General features: G+C 49.4%; 1 protein-coding gene across 1 annotated transcript; it reads left to right on the top strand.

The window, feature by feature from the left end:
• The first annotated feature begins 4,647 nt into the window (after window positions 1-4,647).
• sp3a (sp3a transcription factor) lies at window positions 4,648-15,828 on the top strand. The gene is made up of 7 exons (XM_079732525.1): window positions 4,648-4,830; window positions 5,165-5,256; window positions 5,381-5,464; window positions 6,111-7,320; window positions 9,136-9,322; window positions 12,450-12,646; window positions 13,213-15,828. Exons 1-7 carry the CDS (start codon window positions 4,824-4,826, stop codon window positions 13,509-13,511), a joined length of 2,076 nt encoding a protein of 691 aa, XP_079588651.1. The 5' UTR covers window positions 4,648-4,823; the 3' UTR covers window positions 13,512-15,828.
• Window positions 15,829-17,556: the final 1,728 nt, after the last annotated feature.

Raw genomic sequence — 17,556 nt, 5'->3', positions numbered from 1 at the left:
GATCCCGAAGGGCGAACGACGGGCACCGATAGGTCCGCCACGATGAAATAATCAGCTGGGATGGCGGTTGGGATATTTGTCCTGAATTATGTTTGAATTAACCTTTCGTCAGGTTTTTTGCGTCCGCGCTTGATTGATTGTTTTTTTTCGGTGTGTATAATGTAGAGGTGAAGATGAATTGTGAATTAATATCACAGATACTAATATTTATTTTACTAAGATGGTAGAGAATGTGGGTTTTACTCATGCCTGAACTATGAAGTGTCCACCGAAAATAAAGAAATGTTCCAAGTATTCTTCACAAAGTCATTTTAGGATATTCTGTACTGCTACAAAATGGCAGTTGGCACAATGCAGCGCACACGGGGAACGCGTGTATGTGTGTGTGTGTGTGTGTGTGTGTGTGTTTGTGTGTGGGTATGTGTGTGCAAGTGTTTGCAAAGCATTTATGCTGATGGAATTGTATAGCTAGGGGTGCTGTACTCCAAACTTCGATTGTCTTCTCCCCAGGAGCCGGAACACAGCGGTGAAGATCAGCTCTCCCGGCCTGAATATCTTAATGCTGCACGGAACAAAATGGCCTTTTCGATGGGAACAAAAAGATTGAATAAAAATGGTTATTTGCCAAGCATGGCATTGCATATACAAGTCTGAGCAAACATGTGTTTATGGTGCGGCGGCAACTCTGCCAGTCACTGCAAAGCATAGTGTTTGGTATGGAAATAAAGTGAGATTGCAGCTTCAGGCTGGGCTGAAAAATAAGATTAAGCACTTTACGTGGGATAATGTCCATTGTTTAAAATGAAAGAAATAATAAAGACCTCAACAATCAACATTAAGCTTGCGTTTTTTCCAACCCTAACCATTGATTTGGATCGCACTTATACCTACAAACAGCACAGGCTGGTCCTCTGTTAATGTGGTGCAGCCATTCAATAAAACTCACACAAACACAATCAACACTGGCTCGGGTTTTACATTCATGTAATCATACGGTGTTTGGAATTCCACCGGACAACTTTAGTGTTTTCGTCTGACTGCCGGCTAAGTGAAACCATACCAATTCTATTTAGAGCACAATAGAGTCTCGAGACAAGATACGTCCCAGACAATTTATTGCCTTCTTCATGTCCCAGAGTGATGTTGTTGGTGAACATACAAGCCCCACGCAGGAAGATTTATGATCTGGCCGCAGATTGAAGGCCCATCTAGCGACAGAGAAGTTGGTCTCAGTGGTCAGGGACTGAGTCGACATCATCTTGTTTTTCATAAAGCGACAATAAATCCTTTATTTTCGATTCACGAAAAAATGTGAACGGAAATAAATCCTGTAAATGGCAGTAAACACCAGAGATGCCTGGCCTTTCATCTAGTTTAGAATTTGCCGTTCTGTGCTGAACGTTTTGATGCTATTGGTTGACCCAAACAGCAACAGCAAACAAGAACAAACTAATCAAGAGATCGGAGGCTTCCTGTGTGTGATCATCCAATCTTTTACAACCAACAACTTTACACAATCTATTGTACAGAAGTATCTTTGTCTGCGACAAAGTTTCAAAAGCCTTAATGTAAAAATGACCATAATTACCCTCCACATAGTCGGTCTAAAGTCGTAGTTCCTTAATAACCGACTCATGCTCAGTAAAACGATCGCGTGACAACATCATCAATCAACTGGTGCCATTCCAGCCAGAAGAAACCACAATGGTTCCTCGAACCCAGATCGAAGAAGACAGAGTGAATCCTCCTAAAGTACACAAAGAACAGCACATAGAGCCGCTATTGTAAATCACATGAACACAAAGAAAAAGCAGAACTCAAAATGTGTTGCGGTCAATAAAATCCTAAATCACAGCCATTTCGCCTTAATAATAATTATACACAGACGGCCAGTGGGGGAAATTCCACGACTGTCACTGAAGTTTTGGATCCAAACACAACAGAGAAACATTCCTATTCTGGTTTAAAATAAAACTTCCCTTTGAGTTATCATTATTAGTATTGTGTAAACAGCCTCAGCAGCAATAGATACACAGTACACTACAAGGATTTTACTAGCTGGACTCGAATACACACAAGCGTTTTCTTGCTTGCTTGTTTAGTTTACAGAGGCTTACGCGATGGCATGACTGTCTGGAGTTAACCAGTAAGTCGGAGGCTTTGCAGATTACTTATTGCCTTCTCCCTCAGGCATAAGTAACACCACTCTGCACCGTGTTGACAGAAGCAGAACACCTCCAGGATAAGAGGAGGAATGTCTCTGATAGATTTATGAATGAGGCGCCCCGGCGGACTACTCTGTATTTTATTTGCAGCTGTTCTCGCAGGTACGGCCGTACAAATGTGTTTCCTTCTTAAAGGGATTCTCAACAGAGTGACCTCTGACCCCAGCGCCGCTCTGCGATGCTACACGCGGCGTCGGACCGCTTGCCTCCTCAGGGACATTGTGCTATTGTCCCACGGGGCCAGGGGAGACGTGCACACCGATTTCATATTCCATCCACTCTCCTCACCCCGGCACCCCTTTTTCAATTTTCTCCTGGTTCTCGGGCTCCATTTGCCTCGTCCCTCGAGGTGCCTCCAGCAGGGTAGTCTCGCCCCGTGGGGGGTCGGTGGCCATCCGGCCCTGGCCCCGCTGAAAACAAACTGTCAGTATGTTAATGTGACCCACGGCGGGCCGCTGGACACACTCTGCGGCCCCTGCGGAGCACAGTAACAACAACAACAACACCACGCATTGTTTAGCGTTGACCGAAACCGTGCGTATCTAGACTTATCGGACGCTTGTTCAAATAAAGCTTTATTTAAATTAATAACAAAACAACGTGGGATAGGGTGGTTACACGTGCGATTCTAACAGCGCTGACGCATCCTCGGTGTGCACCTTGTTCCCTCGGAGACGAGTGACAAGAGTCTCTCTATAGCAGGGGGGCCCAAATTCTTCCCAGTTGAGGGCCAAAATGTAATCGTGGGGAGGCTCGTGGGCCAAAATTTAAATTTTTCAGTATATTTAGTCAAATATGTGGGAGGCGGCTGACCAGGATAGGAGCTCAACAGCGCCACCCTACCATCAATGTATCGCAATGTTATTCTAGGGTCAGGAATGGAAGTGCACCAATAAATAATATTCAATGAGAGCGAGCGCAGATTCCGAGCGCTGATGGCGGAAAACAATAATATATACAGTGGGGCCCGCGGGCCAAACTTGGCCCGCGGGCCCCAAATTGGGCAGCCCTGCTCTATGGGAACCTCCGGCAGCCTCGGCTGCAGCCCTACGGGCGTCCCACAAAGGTCAGTCAATACGTCCTCATTTCCCCCGCCGCTATAGGGGAAGAAAAGCGTCCACTTACGAGGTGTGAAGACAAACACTCTGGCATTTATGTTCCACGTGTTGGCCACTGTGTCCTCCCGGATGTTGGGCCGGGTGTTGCTTAATAGGACATTTGACTTTTCTCTTTAACTTGGAGGTCTTTGTTGAAACTGCTGATGAGTTTCCAAGAGCTGGTGGTTGGTGGTGGACAGAGCCAGCGAGGGTTTTTCTAAGGCTGTTTCCATTGGCCTGTGTTTACTTGACACTTGGATTGACAGCAGAGTGATTGGAAATATCCACCATTCACTGCTGGGAGCTCCTGAGTGCAGGGAAAGTGCTTTTGTAGTCGGGGCTGTAATGGGCCAAGTTTGAATTGAAGGTTGAGAGAAATAGCCTCACTTCGGTCGCGCACTGTGAGCAACTGACACATCACAAATACTACTCAGGAGTCGCCCCCCCCCTCCCCCCCCCCCCGCCTCCCTCCCCCCCATAGCATCGCCCGGCACCGGACACATACAATGGCTCGCGGCTGGATCTCATTTCAATGTCGTTTTTTGTGGCCGTTGGTTTTTGCGCGAGATCTGATGAATAAAAAAATAAATAATAATGTGGCCACAGCTGTTTACAGACAGCGAATTGGAAGCAAACAAAAATGATGCGTGGGAATATAGTATGTTTATCCTTTGTTAAATTCATAAACATTAATCAATGGAACAGGATATAAGCAGCATTATGCATGTAACAACTCATCGTTTGCATCGATGTTAATCAATTATTTACGTTAAGTCTATTATTTCCATTAGGGAAATTGTGTGGGGATAAAAGGCACTTGATGCTGAGCAGCAAGAATCAGTTGCATACTAGGCTACTAATGACTAAGTTAATAGACATAGTGGAAAAAAGACTTCAAATGGAAAAGCAGTTACCACAACTGCAATGGGTAGACATAACAGTTAGCAGTTCTTGGGATCCTATGGGTAATTTCTAATTTTCATTCAAATATTCAGAGGGCATTAAACAGTGTTTCATGCAGTGTTTATTCAAGCTCACCGAAGCGTTTAAACATACACAAACGACGACTCAACAAAAGCAAACACAGAGGAGCACAGAGAAAACAGGGTCCGAAACCACTTCTAAACCCAGCCTAATAACACGGCCCGCTGAGCAGGGTTGCCAGATCGGGCCAGATTTCCCGCCCAATCTGGCAACACTGCCCACTGAGCAGGAGGAGGCAAATAATGACGCGGCACACAGAGCACGTCAGCCAATCACGTTCGGCGGCGAGATCCGCGGGGTTTCCTGTGTGACGTCACCCCCCTTCTCGGACAACACCGAGAGTAGGCCCCACCCTTTGTGTTCCCCCCACAGCCCCGTCAATCAAAACAGAAAAAAAGCCCCCCATCAGACACTTATCACTTATTGCGGTTGAACCGGCAATCAAACCGAGGCGCGTGGTCATGCAACGGTGGCGCGTGATGAGCTAGACTTTCCCGCCCTTCCGACGAGTCCCGCCATGACCGGTACGTAGCAAGAGCGAAGCTAAAGCGGGGCTAGCGGAGGCATTAGTGCGGCTAAGCTAAGTTAGCCTCGATAGCGTAGCCTCCTCGGCGCACCACTCGCTGTTATTAATTAGCTAGGCGGGTTAGCCTCAAGTTAGCCCATTAGCTCCGCTCGGGAACAGCCAAAACGAATAAAAATAGCACTTCTGCGGGGACTTTGCGTCGTTGTGGGAAGGGTGGAGGTGGTAGTGTGTTGTGGTTCGGGTCAGCGGCACACATGGCGTCTTGTTGTGGGTTGTCGGGTTGTGCTGAGCGCCAGGTCGGCTCTGCTAACGTTAGCCTGTGTCTCCACTAGCCCCAGAGCAGCCCGTGAAACCGGAGGAAATGGCTGACGCGGACAGCGGTCACGGCGACTTCCTGCAGCAGGACCACGGCAGAGGAGACCAGGTGAGCGGGGTCTACGCACACTCACACTCCCGAGTTCACACGCTCGAAAGTTGGTCTCAAACTCCCTCCGTGGCCCGAACTAACGGCCACCCACTTGTTCCCTGGTTCCGCCCACTGGGTGTAGGACGCGCAGCCGTCGCCGCTCGACCTGCTGGCGACGACGTGCAGCAAGGTGGGCTCCCCGTCGTCCGAGGTGGAGAAAGATGTGGTGAGTCTCTCCTCCTCCTCCTCCTCCAACGCCATCCCCGCTAACGGGGTCCGAATTCTGACCCCTGGCTCTGGATGTAGTCCGTGCTGGCGGGGCTGCTGCTGCCAGATTCAGGTTCTTAAGTGGGTTCAATACCTCTCCTTCAGGCACTGATATGAATACGTTCAACATGGAATGCTCCAGGTGTTAATTGCGCTGAAAACGTACTTGATTGAATATTTGACAACTGATTTATGGAATGAGTTATGACATCATAACAGGCAAGAGGATTATGTCTTAAATATATTCCCCCCCCCACTACATACTTTACGCTGTAATATTTATTAACTCTTAATACAAAACGGGATGGTTACATTTGCTTTGCCCTGTGTTATGGTACACTTTATTCAATTTCAGTTGGTCACCAGGTGTTGCATTGGGCTATCACATTAAACAAGGTTTTGGTATTGGTATTATACGTTTTGTATCTATTCCCACTTTTGATTGTATGCTTTGATTCTCAGCCACGCTTGTAACTCTCACAATAAAAGCGAATTAACAAAAACGTAAATGTACTCTTGTATGCAAGTATTTTAGGTAATTCCAGTCAGATTTCCCTCCAGCGATCGGTACCGTCTTATTAAGTGTCATGCGTCGTCTTCCCCAGCCATCCGACCTGGCCTCCATCCAGCTCACCGGGACGGAGGCCTGGGAGGTGTTGACCCCCACCACCAAGGAAGATTCCGGAATGATCCAGATCCAGAACCAGGGCATCCTCACGTCCAACGGCCAGTACGTGGTCCCCCTGCACAACCTCCAGGGCCAACACATCTTCGTTACGTCGGGAGCGGACGGCTCCCCCGCCAACACAGTGCCTAACATCCAGTACCAAGTCATTCCTCAGCTCCAGACGGCCGACGGCCAGCTCAGCTTCTCCGCGGCCGGCGTGGACGGAGCCGCGCTGGGGCAGGACTCGGCTGGGCAGATCCAGATCTTGCCCGACGGCAGCCAGGGCGTCAGCGTCTCGGCGGCCGACATGCTGGCCACCACCCAGAGCCTGGTGTCGCAGGCGGGCCACCTCGGGCAGCTGCAGGGGGTGACCATCGACAGCTCCGCCTTCGGCCACCAGGGCCAGGTGGTCACCAACGTGCCTGTGGGTCTGCCGGGGAACATCACCCTGGTGCCCCTCAACTCCCTGGAGCTGGACTCCCTGGGGCTGTCCTGCGCCCAGACCATCGCCACGGGGATGACGGCGGACGGACAGCTGATCCTGGCCAGCCAGCCCGGGGAAGGCTCTGAGGGCGGGGCCCGGCCCGGCGAGCAGCTCACACAAACTCTGACTGTCGGCGACCTGAACGCCGCTCAGGAGATGTACGTGCCGGTATCGTCGGCGGTGGCGCAGCCCGACTCGACGGACGGCTCGGTGCTGATGACGCAGAGCACGGCGCTGTCATCCATGTCCGTGGGGGGGCAGGCGGACTCCGGCCTCCACGAAGTCTTCATCCAGCAGAACCAAGCGCAGACCCTCAACACGTCCACGGCCCAGCCCGTCCTCCAGCTCCAGCAAGTGCCAACCCAGTCGAGCAACGGGCAGCAGGTGATGCAGTCGGTGGCGGGCGACCACAACCTGCAGCTCATCAACCCGGGCACCTTCATCATCCAGGCCCAGACGGTGTCGGCCTCCGGGCAGATCCAGTGGCAGACCTTTCAGGTGCAGGGCGTCCAGAACCTGCAGAACCTGGGGCTGCCCACCTCGCAGCCCCAGCAGATCACCCTGGCCCCGGTGCAGACCCTGTCCCTGGGCGGCGGCCAGGTGCCCAACCTGCAGACGGTGACAGTCAACTCCATTGTTCAGCAGGAGGGCCACAGCCCCGGAGGTACGGCCTCTCTTCTTCTTCTGCTCCTCGTGGTGTTGGTCTGGCTCTTTAAAATAGTACTTGTGTAGCGACTTATCCTAGCCGTCTTGGTTGTATACAGGGAATGGGTTAACCTATTGTTAGTGCTTGGCACTTACGGTACCGACAGCAATATATTGTTTCTTCTTCTTCTGACAAATGTGTTTATTGTAAGTTGCTTTGGATAAAAGCGTCTGCTAAATGCCTTACATGTAAATGTGTTGTTGAAGGCTGAAGTCTCTCTTGGCTTCAGTGTCTTCGGTCGTTTGTGTTGCTGCGTTGTCATCTTTGAGTTATTATTATAACTACTAGGGTAGTTGTGAAATCTTATTTTTTATTCTTGCAACGTCTGAACTGCAGCGTTTCTATCCAAGCATTTGTTTTACCTCTTGACAATATTCAGTCAATTGTCACATAGAAGCAGAAGCCCAAGGTTTACAGTGTTTTACACACATTCAAGCTTGTTCAATCTTCACTGCGATTCAAAATGTTCGCCTATATATATGTAAGCAAGTAACGTGTCGGTATTAATTAAAATAACTTTGAGGTGCAAGCCAGTGTCTGTACGAACAGCTCTAACGCTGTCGTCCCCGATGATGAGAACCTACCGGGTCTCTCCTAGGGCCGCTCGATTATGGAAAAAAATCATAATCACAATTATTTTGGTCAATATCCAACTCACGATTATTCAAACGATTATTTGTGAGTTTGAAAAAATGATGTATTTTTTCAGCCTGTCTCTCCCAAAGAACACTTTGTAACCGAGAACTTAAAAAGATACACAAAATGGTCAAAAAGAACATGTTCTAATCCAAAATAATGTACAGATATGTATCCTATCCAGCTGTTCAATAAAACGTTTATTAAAAAAAAAAATTAAACAAGAAACTCGATTATATTAGTTTTGTGATCGCTTGACGCTAAAATCGAAATCGCGATCAAAATTGGATTAACCGCCCAGCCCTAGTCTCTCCTCTGTGCTGTCTCTCCAGCATCCCGTTGTTTTCTGGGAGCCCATTAGACCGCCGAGAGGCAGGACCGTCCTGTCTCCCCATTCAGTGGGAAACAATCCTTAGGATCGCTTCCGCAACCATATCTTCTCCAGGAGGTAAAACAATGGGCTAATGGCCAATTTGAATACATCACACATGCTCAGGGAAGAGCAGCGACGTGGTTCCAGGAAGTGATTGGACACATGTTCCTCGTTGAGCCGTCGCCTGAATAACAGATAAACAAAAGGAACGGATGCGGCGCGCCTGTCGGAAGACGCTGGAAATGAAACGTAAAGATGGCAATTAAGGAGAAGTGGTTTTGTGTGAAATGAGAGGTAAAGAGACGCCGGGTTACACGTTTACTGTCGTTTGCTTCTTACATTTCAAAGTGTGCAAACAATTAAGGCCCTCGCAGGCCTATATTTAATTCAGCCTTTTTTTTATTAAATCGAGATTGGAGTCCGATTTCTTTTAAACGGCTTTTAACCATAAACGCAACTATATTCCAAAACTGAATGTTATACATGGATATCATATGAATAAATACAATATGAACAAATGTATCTAAAGTGGATACCTTTGTTATGACTATTGCTAGATACTAGAACAAGGACAATATGAAATAACCCGATGATTCTCTGTCATGTTATCTGATAAGAGGCCTGAATCATTGAAAGCCATTCACATGATCTAATGGCAGCTACTTTTCCCAGCATGAGTTTTGTGAGCTATTCCCCATGTTATTATCACATCCATTACTGTATTGATGTCTGCATCGATCCCCGCCCCCCTCCCCTTCCACCAGACATCCATATAAAGGAAGAGCCTGACTCTGAGGACTGGCAGCTGGGGACGGACTCCACGCTGAACACCAGCGACCTGTCCCACCTCCACGTCAGGCTGGTGGACGAGGACGACCCGCTGGGCCAGGAGGGCAAGAGGCTGCGGAGGGTGGCCTGCACCTGCCCCAACTGTAAAGAGTCGGGCGGCAGGTGAGCCGGCCTGCCTGGGATGTTGACTGTGCTACGTGTTTTGTATTGCAGGGTGTGGGTCTGACTGGGATGTTAGCTATCATGGCGTGTTTGAAGGGCCGAGGAGCTAGCCTGGCTGGGATGTTAGCTATCATGGCTTGTTTGAAGGGCCGAGGAGTTAGCCTGGCTGGGATGTTAGCTATCATGGCGTGTTTGAAGGGCCGAGGAGTTAGCCTGGCTGGGATGTTAGCTATGGTGGCGTGTTTGAAGGGCCGAGGAGTTAGCCTGGCTGGGATGTTAGCTATCATGGCGTGTTTGAAGGGCCGAGGAGCTAGCCTGGCTGGGATGTTAGCTATCATGGCGTGTTTGAAGGGCCGAGGAGCTAGCCTGGCTGGGATGTTAGCTATCATGGCGTGTTTGAAGGGCCGAGGAGCTAGCCTGGCTGGGATGTTAGCTATGATGGCGTGTTTGAAGGGCCGAGGAGTTAGCCTGGCTGGGATGTTAGCTATCATGGCGTGTTTGAAGGGCCGAGGAGCTAGCCTGGCTGGGATGTTAGCTATGCTGGCGTGTTTGAAGGGCCGAGGAGTTAGCCTGGCTGGGATGTTAGCTATGCTGGCGTGTTTGAAGGGCCGACGAGTTAGCCTGGCTGGGATGTTAGCTATCATGGCGTGTTTGAAGGGCCGAGGAGTTAGCCTGGCTGGGATGTTAGCTATCATGGCGTGTTTGAAGGGCAGAGGAGCTAGCCTGGCTGGGATGTTAGCTATGCTGGCGTGTTTGAAGGGCCGAGGAGTTAGCCTGGCTGGGATGTTAGCTATCATGGCGTGTTTGAAGGGCCGAGGAGCTAGCCTGGCTGGGATGTTAGCTATGATGGCGTGTTTGAAGGGCCGAGGAGTTAGCCTGGCTGGGATGTTAGCTATGATGGCGTGTTTGAAGGGCCGAGGAGTTAGCCTGGCTGGGATGTTAGCTATCATGGCGTGTTTGAAGGGCCGAGGAGCTAGCCTGGCTGGGATGTTAGCTATGCTGGCGTGTTTGAAGGGCCGAGGAGTTAGCCTGGCTGGGATGTTAAATATCATGGCGTGTTTGAAGGGCCGAGGAGCTAGCCTGGCTGGGATGTTAGCTATGCTGGCGTGTTTGAAGGGCCGAGGAGTTAGCCTGGCTGGGATGTTAGCTATCATGGCGTGTTTGAAGGGCCGAGGAGCTAGCCTGGCTGGGATGTTAGCTATCATGGCGTGTTTGAAGGGCCGAGGAGTTAGCCTGGCTGGGATGTTAGCTATCATGGCGTGTTTGAGGGCCGAGGAGTTAGCCTGGCTGGGATGTTAGCTATCATGGCGTGTTTGAAGGGCCGAGGAGTTAGCCTGGCTGGGATGTTAGCTATCATGGCGTGTTTGAAGGGCCGAGGAGCTAGCCTGGCTGGGATGTTAGCTATCATGGCGTGTTTGAAGGGCCGAGGAGCTAGCCTAGCTGGGATGTTAGCTATGATGGCGTGTTTGAAGGGCCGAGGAGTTAGCCTGGCTGGGATGTTAGCTATCATGGCGTGTTTGAAGGGCCGAGGAGTTAGCCTGGCTGGGATGTTAGCTATCATGGCGTGTTTGAAGGGTCGAGGAGTTAGCCTGGCTGGGATGTTAGCTATCATGGCGTGTTTGAAGGGCCGAGGAGTTAGCCTGGCTGGGATGTTAGCTATGCTGGCGTGTTTGAAGGGCCGAGGAGTTAGCCTGGCTGGGATGTTAGCTATCATGGCGTGTTGAAGGGCCAAGGAGCTAGCCTGGCTGGGATGTTAGCTATCATGGCGTGTTTGAAGGGCCGAGGAGCTAGCCTGGCTGGGATGTTAGCTATCATGGCGTGTTTGAAGGGCCGAGGAGTTAGCCTGGCTGGGATGTTAGCTATCATGGCGTGTTTGAAGGGCCGAGGAGTTAGCCTGGCTGGGATGTTAGCTATCATGGCGTGTTTGAAGGGCCGAGGAGCTAGCCTGGCTGGGATGTTAGCTATGCTGGCGTGTTTGAAGGGCCGAGGAGTTAGCCTGGCTGGGATGTTAGCTATCATGGCGTGTTTGAAGGGCCAAGGAGCTAGCCTGGCTGGGATGTTAGCTATCATGGCGTGTTTGAATGGGCCGAGGAGCTAGCCTGGCTGGGATGTTAGCTATCATGGCGTGTTTGAAGGGCCGAGGAGTTAGCCTGGCTGAGATGTTAGCTATGGTGGCGGGTTTGAAGGGCCGAGGAGCTAGCCTGGCTGGGATGTTAGCTATGGTGGCGTGTTTAAAGGGCCGAGGAGTTAGCCTGGCTGGGATGTTAGCTATCATGGAGTGTTTGAAGGGCCGAGGAGCTAGCCTGGCTGGGATGTTAGCTATGGTGGCGTGTTTGAAGGGCCGAGGAGCTAGCCTGGCTGGGATGTTAGCTATGGTGGCGTGTTTAAAGGGCCGAGGAGTTAGCCTGGCTGGGATGTTAGCTATCATGGAGTGTTTGAAGGGCCGAGGAGCTAGCCTGGCTGGGATGTTAGCTATGGTGGTGTGTTTGAAGGGCTGAGGAGCTAGCCTGGCTGGGATGTTAGCTATGCTGGCGTGTTTGAAGGGCCGAGGAGTTAGCCTGGCTGAGATGTTAGCTATCATGGCGTGTTTGAAGGGCCGAGGAGTTAGCCTGGCTGGGATGTTAGCTATGGTGGCGTGTTTGAAGGGCCGAGGAGTTAGCTTGGCTGGGATGTTAGCTATCATGGCGTGTTTGTATGGCAGGGGAGGTATTCTAGCTAGGGAGTTAGCCTGGCTGGGGAGGTAGCTATGCTACTGTGTTTGTAGTCAAGGGAGTAACTCTGGCTGGGGAGTTGGTCTAGCCAGGGAACTAGGTGATTAGTCTTGTCTGTCTGTCTTCACACCAAGTGTTCCTGCATTTCAATAACGGTGTCAAACAAGACCCATGAGTCACTAACCACTCGTTTGTGTGTCTCTGTGCGTGCGTGTGTCTGTGCGCATGTGTTTCTGCGTGTGTGTGTGTGTGCGTGCATGCGTGTGTCTGCGCCCGGTGTGTGTGTGTCTCCTTGTGTGTGTGTGTGTGTGTCTGTGCGCATGTGTTTCTGCGTGTGTGTGTGTGTGTGTGTGTGTGTGTGTGCGCGTGCATGCGTGTGTCTGCGCGTGTCTCCGTGTGTGTGTGTGTGTCCCCAGAGGGTCGAACATGGGGAAGAAGAAGCAGCACATCTGCCACATCGCCGGCTGCGAGAAGGTGTACGGCAAGACATCTCACCTGCGGGCGCACCTGCGCTGGCACTCGGGGGAGCGGCCCTTCGTCTGCAGCTGGATGTTCTGCGGGAAGCGCTTCACGCGCAGCGACGAGCTGCAGCGCCACCGACGCACACACACAGGTGCCCGGGCCGCCGCCGCCGCTCTCAATCGTCGGTGATTTCACACCGGTGCCGCGCTTCAGTTTTGACGCGGTGCAACGTGTAATTCCTACCAAAACAATTAGGCCTCCCGGGATTTGACTAATTAAAAGATTTGGTAGCAGGCGGCCCCGCTCGGGGTTTATCGGTGTCGGGTCTGGTTGAATGGAGATGATGGCACAACATGCGCCCGGTTTCATCAGCGGGTTAAAACCACAGGCATCCTGGGGGGGATACTGTGGTTTAATAATGAATATAATATCATAATATCAACGCGTAGGAATAATTTAAGCTTCGATTTTTTTTTTTTATCTGACCGAACAACACCGAGTTAAGTCAAGTTTGAAGTATGAATCTTTGCCGGTTGGTTTACTTAAAAGTTAAACATATTTTTAGTGTTGTCCCCTAGTTTATGACCCGTTGCCGCTTGCACATTATAACTGGGCCGGAACTGTCAGAACTTCATGGTACGCAGACCGGCGAGCCTGTCAAAGTCACACCACGACGTGGCACAGTTTTAACTCTGTGTCCTTCCCGCCCCCCCCTAGGAGAGAAGAAGTTTGTGTGCTCCGAGTGCTCCAAGCGCTTCATGCGGAGCGACCACCTAGCCAAGCACATCAAGACGCACCAGAACAAGAAGGGGGGCGTGGCCTCCGGCGGGGGCGTGGCCTCGCTGGAGTCGGCGGGCTCCTCGGACGGCAGCATCATCGCCACGACGACGGGCGGCACCACCCTCATCCTCACCAACATCCAGCAGGGCTCCGGCCATGCCCAGGACCTCCTGGCCAACGCCGAGGTGCCCCTGCAGCTGGTCTCCGTGGCGACGGCCGGCGACGTGATGGAGTGACCGCCGCGCTCGTCCGTTTTGTTTCCTTGACCCCGCCCCGCCCACAGACTGCTTAATTGCGTTCCCCTTCGACTTCCTCACTGCTTTTTAAAGGAACCCCGGTCAGGAACATGTTCTATGAATACACACATATATATATTTTAACACGTAAACTAAGGGCTTGATGTCCGCGAGCAGTCTGGGTTTCTGTTATGTTTTTTTACCGGGAAAAGAGTACAGTAGTGGAAAAAAAAAAAAAACGAAGACAGTCATGTCATGTGTTTCCAAGGAGATGCCTTATTTTGTAAAACGCCGTGTCGCGTGGCACCTGAACATGGGACCGTGGTATGTTTTTGAAGATGCTAATTTGTTCACATGTATTTTGAAGAAAAATCGTAGAGAAACGAGCGGTACCGCGGTTCAAACAACGTTCTCGTACGGACGTTATGCCTTTATTGACAATAACCTTGGCGAGCAAGGTCCGTTTTCACACACGGCTGATGAATAGTGGAGGTCAAGCTTTTCATGTCCAGATTGTGTCGTCATGCAAACCTATCAATGTCATTATCCATGTTTCTACATAATGAGTTTCTGTTTTCGTTCTGTTTCTCGTTCCCCCTCAACACCGCGCTCTTCTTGTAGTCGTAGCGCTCGCTAACGAATGTCCGACTCTCTGCTCCTCCCTGCTCCTCTCCTCTTTCTCCCTGCTCCTCTGTCCTGCTCCCTGCTCCTCTGTCCTTCTCCCTGCTCCTCTCCTCCATCTCCCTGCTCCTCCTCTCCTTCTCCCTGCTCCTCTCCTCCTTCTCCCTGCTCCTCCTCTGTCCTCCCTGCGCCTCCTCTCTTCTCCTCCCTGCTCCTCCTCTCCTACTCTCCTTCTCCCTGCTCCTCTCTTCTTCTCCCTGCTTCCCCTCTCTTCTCCTTCCTACTCCTCTCCTCCCTCCTTCTGCCTGTTCCTCTCTTCTCCTCCCTGCTCCTCCTCTCTTCTCCTCCCTGCTTCTCCTCTTCCCCTCTCTTCTCCTTCCTACTCCTCTCCTCTCTCCTTCTGCCTGTTCCTCTCTTCTCCTCCCTGCTCCTCCTCTCTTCTCCCTGCTTCTCCTCTCTTCTCCTCTCTGCTTCTCCTCTTCTCCTCCCTACTCCTCTCCTTCTCCCTGTTCCTCTCTCCTTCTCCCTGCTCCTCCTCTCCTCCTTCTCCTCCCTGCTCCTCCTCTCTTCTCCTCCCTGCTCCTCCTCTCTTCTCCTCTTCTCCTCTCTGCTTCCCTCGTCTCTGACTGTAACTCTGCAGGTCTAAAAAGGAAAACACAATCAATGTATTTACCAATTCCTTCTCAAAACATACAGTACATGTGCGTGATGTGCATTGTCTGCATACACAATATTTTGACTGAATAGATATTTATACTGAGCTTTGCATAGAGAAGGGTTTTTGTGACGAAATCCAAATTCTTTACAAAATGGCTTTTTTTTAATCATGTGTAATTTCAAATGTGCATTTATAAAAAAAAAAAACGAAACGAAACGAAAAGACCAGAAAAAAACATTATTTTGTGTAATTCATGTACAAACGCGTTGTTACTTGGACAACACACAAAAAGCCATGTGGGTGGTAATTGCCAAAATTCGACTCAATAATAATCTCAGGGTGACTTGGTCAGTAGAGTGTGATTGGATAGTGCTTGCTACAGTCGTTCGTTCCCCCGGTTCTGCGTTCCTCTGATGGGCCAAACAGTGAATCCCGCCGTCGCGACGCTGCCTGTTTATCAGAAACAGCCCGTGTGCGCTGGCTGTTCTCACTTCATTTCTCCCACTTAAAACCACTAGTTGTGTCACCTTACTGAAGAAAGCAGACCCATCGGGACCAGTACCTCGTTTAATCAGTTGCTATTCGCAAGGAGAGATTGATTCAATGTACCGCTGATTAACGGCACGTTTTTAGCATCACTTTAGTCCTTTTTGTCATGTTACTTCGTATGGAAACGATTTATATTTAGTTCTCCGAGAAATGCCTAGATCTTTAATTGTATGGATTGTGTAGGGTTTCCCTGGTCCACATGACTACGTTGTCAGGCTGTTGGCCCTGCAGCTAATGCTCAATGTATGGGGGAACAGTAAATGTACTTGTGGAGTAGAGGTTTTTGTAGCAATTCGCAGAAGCACGTGTGTATGAAGACATGTCCCTACATTGTGTCCCACGTTCCATTTAAATCATCCGTAGTATTTATTACTCTGCTCCACGCGCAGCCAATAATCAAGGTTTCCGTTCTCCTCCTGGGAAGTCGTTATTATTTGTTTGTTTTGTCTCTGTATCCATTCTTGTCAATATAACATCCATATAAACCTCTGTAAAGTTTGACTTTTATTTAAATGTATTTCTACTTACGTTTGTTTATGATTATGCTCCGTAATGGCTGTACAATGTCCACACTCCGAGGGCTGCTTGGTCATTTTTAATACGTACTAAACAAGGACATTACCAAGTTACCCTCTTTTTACACTTAAAACTTTTCACACAGATTTCACCCATTGTCTCTTTATTTTGAAAACCTAAAACATCTTCTGAGGGACGGTGCAGGGATTTGATCTTACGGCCCCAGCGTTCGGTATAACGCCTCAGTCCTGACTTGTACGAACAGCTGGAGGGATGTTCTTCACCCCTTCTCCCACCACAAGGCTGCACTTTGGCTGAGGACTCCAGTAGATGTCACTGCAGCCAAGGAGCTTGGGTAGGGCCAGGCTAGCTCCATTAGAGCCAGGCCAGGCCAGGCCAAGGAGCTTGAGCGAGGCTAAACCAGCTCCAGGGCAAGGGGACCCCCTGGTGACTGCATACCAGCGTCAGCCCCCCCCCCCCAACATAAGGCCTGGAGGCCCACTTAACAACGCCCTGAGAGTAGTCCTGACTAGGATCAGTTGTTGCGCCTTAATCCGCCTCTGGCAGAACATCTTCACCAGTGGATTACTGTTAACTAAGTGGCTTTTCTCTCAGGTGCTTCGCAATGAATAACGTTTACAGGTTATTCATGGTCAGGAGTTGGGCAGCTTTCTGCAGGAGGCCTACAGATACACAGTTGACATGGGGTATATATATATATATATATATATACACATATGCAGACATATTCTCATACCTTTGATTTAATACTCACCGCTTTTAAATTAAACAGCAAGGCCAAACCACTCACGTTTATTATTATCAGCTAAAGGGTTTTGAAGTAGGCAGGTCTAAATAGATATTAAACTAACAGGTTCCTGATTTCAGCATCATCACAGCCCAAGCTTTCAACGTCTTCACATCATTCAGGGACAAAGGTCTTCTGCAGGTGACCTAGATTTAAGTAGGTGCTATTTGTTAGGATCTCCCCCGATCCTCTATTCCTGGTGGAACGCACTACCTGGTCCTAACAGCGGGAAAGATAATTAAATAAAATACTATAAAATAGATTGTCTGGTAAATCACAATGAAAAGCACATGCTTTTCAAAAACATACTCAATAAGGTAAAAATGTGTTCTGGAACATGAGGGGGCCTCGTCCATTTAGTCCTAGCTTTCATTTGCATAATGTAATGAATTCAGATTCATTGTAATTCAATACCTGGTGCACCAGCAACGTAGAATGACAGTTTGAGTTAATGAAAATGTGTTAACGGTATCATCATTTAGTTGTATGTTAATTAGTCCAATTAATTTCCCTTGCTCTGTAATCTGAATATTGTAATAATCTTTGCTCCCCTGCAGGAATTACATCCATGAAACAGACCTCTGGGATAATCTGGGGAATCTGAGTTTGGTTGCGGTTTGTTCTTGATCTAAAGTGGTTTAATGGAAAAGAATAATTTTAATTTGAGGAATCGTTGGTTAGTTAGTCAACTGTCAAATATAAACTAAACATTTCGGGGTTAGGTTTAGGGGTGTCCCTAAAACCTTATAAAACCCTAAAACCTATGGGTTGGGTTTAAGGGTTTAGTTTTCAGTTCTAGTGTTAGGGGGTTCTATGGGTTTTAGGGTTTAGTTTTCAGTTCTAGTGTTTGGGGTTTCTATTTTTAGGGTTTAATTTTCAGTCCTAGTGTTAAT

The sequence above is a fragment of the Pollachius pollachius genome (genome assembly GCF_949987615.1).
Source record: "Pollachius pollachius genome assembly, chromosome: 3".
NCBI lineage: Eukaryota > Metazoa > Chordata > Actinopteri > Gadiformes > Gadidae > Pollachius > Pollachius pollachius.
Note: the sequence above shows the minus strand (reverse complement) of the source record. Positions and strands in the feature narration are given on the sequence as shown.

What these genes read in the sequence shown, in the direction of transcription:
- sp3a (XM_079732525.1), top strand. An exon ending in ACCACGGCAGAGGAGACCAG is followed by an intron (nt 5,257 to 5,380) that starts GTGAGCGGGGTC and finishes CACTGGGTGTAG; the next exon opens with GACGCGCAGCCGTCGCCGCT. An exon ending in CCACCGACGCACACACACAG is followed by an intron (nt 12,647 to 13,212) that starts GTGCCCGGGCCG and finishes GCCCCCCCCTAG; the next exon opens with GAGAGAAGAAGTTTGTGTGC.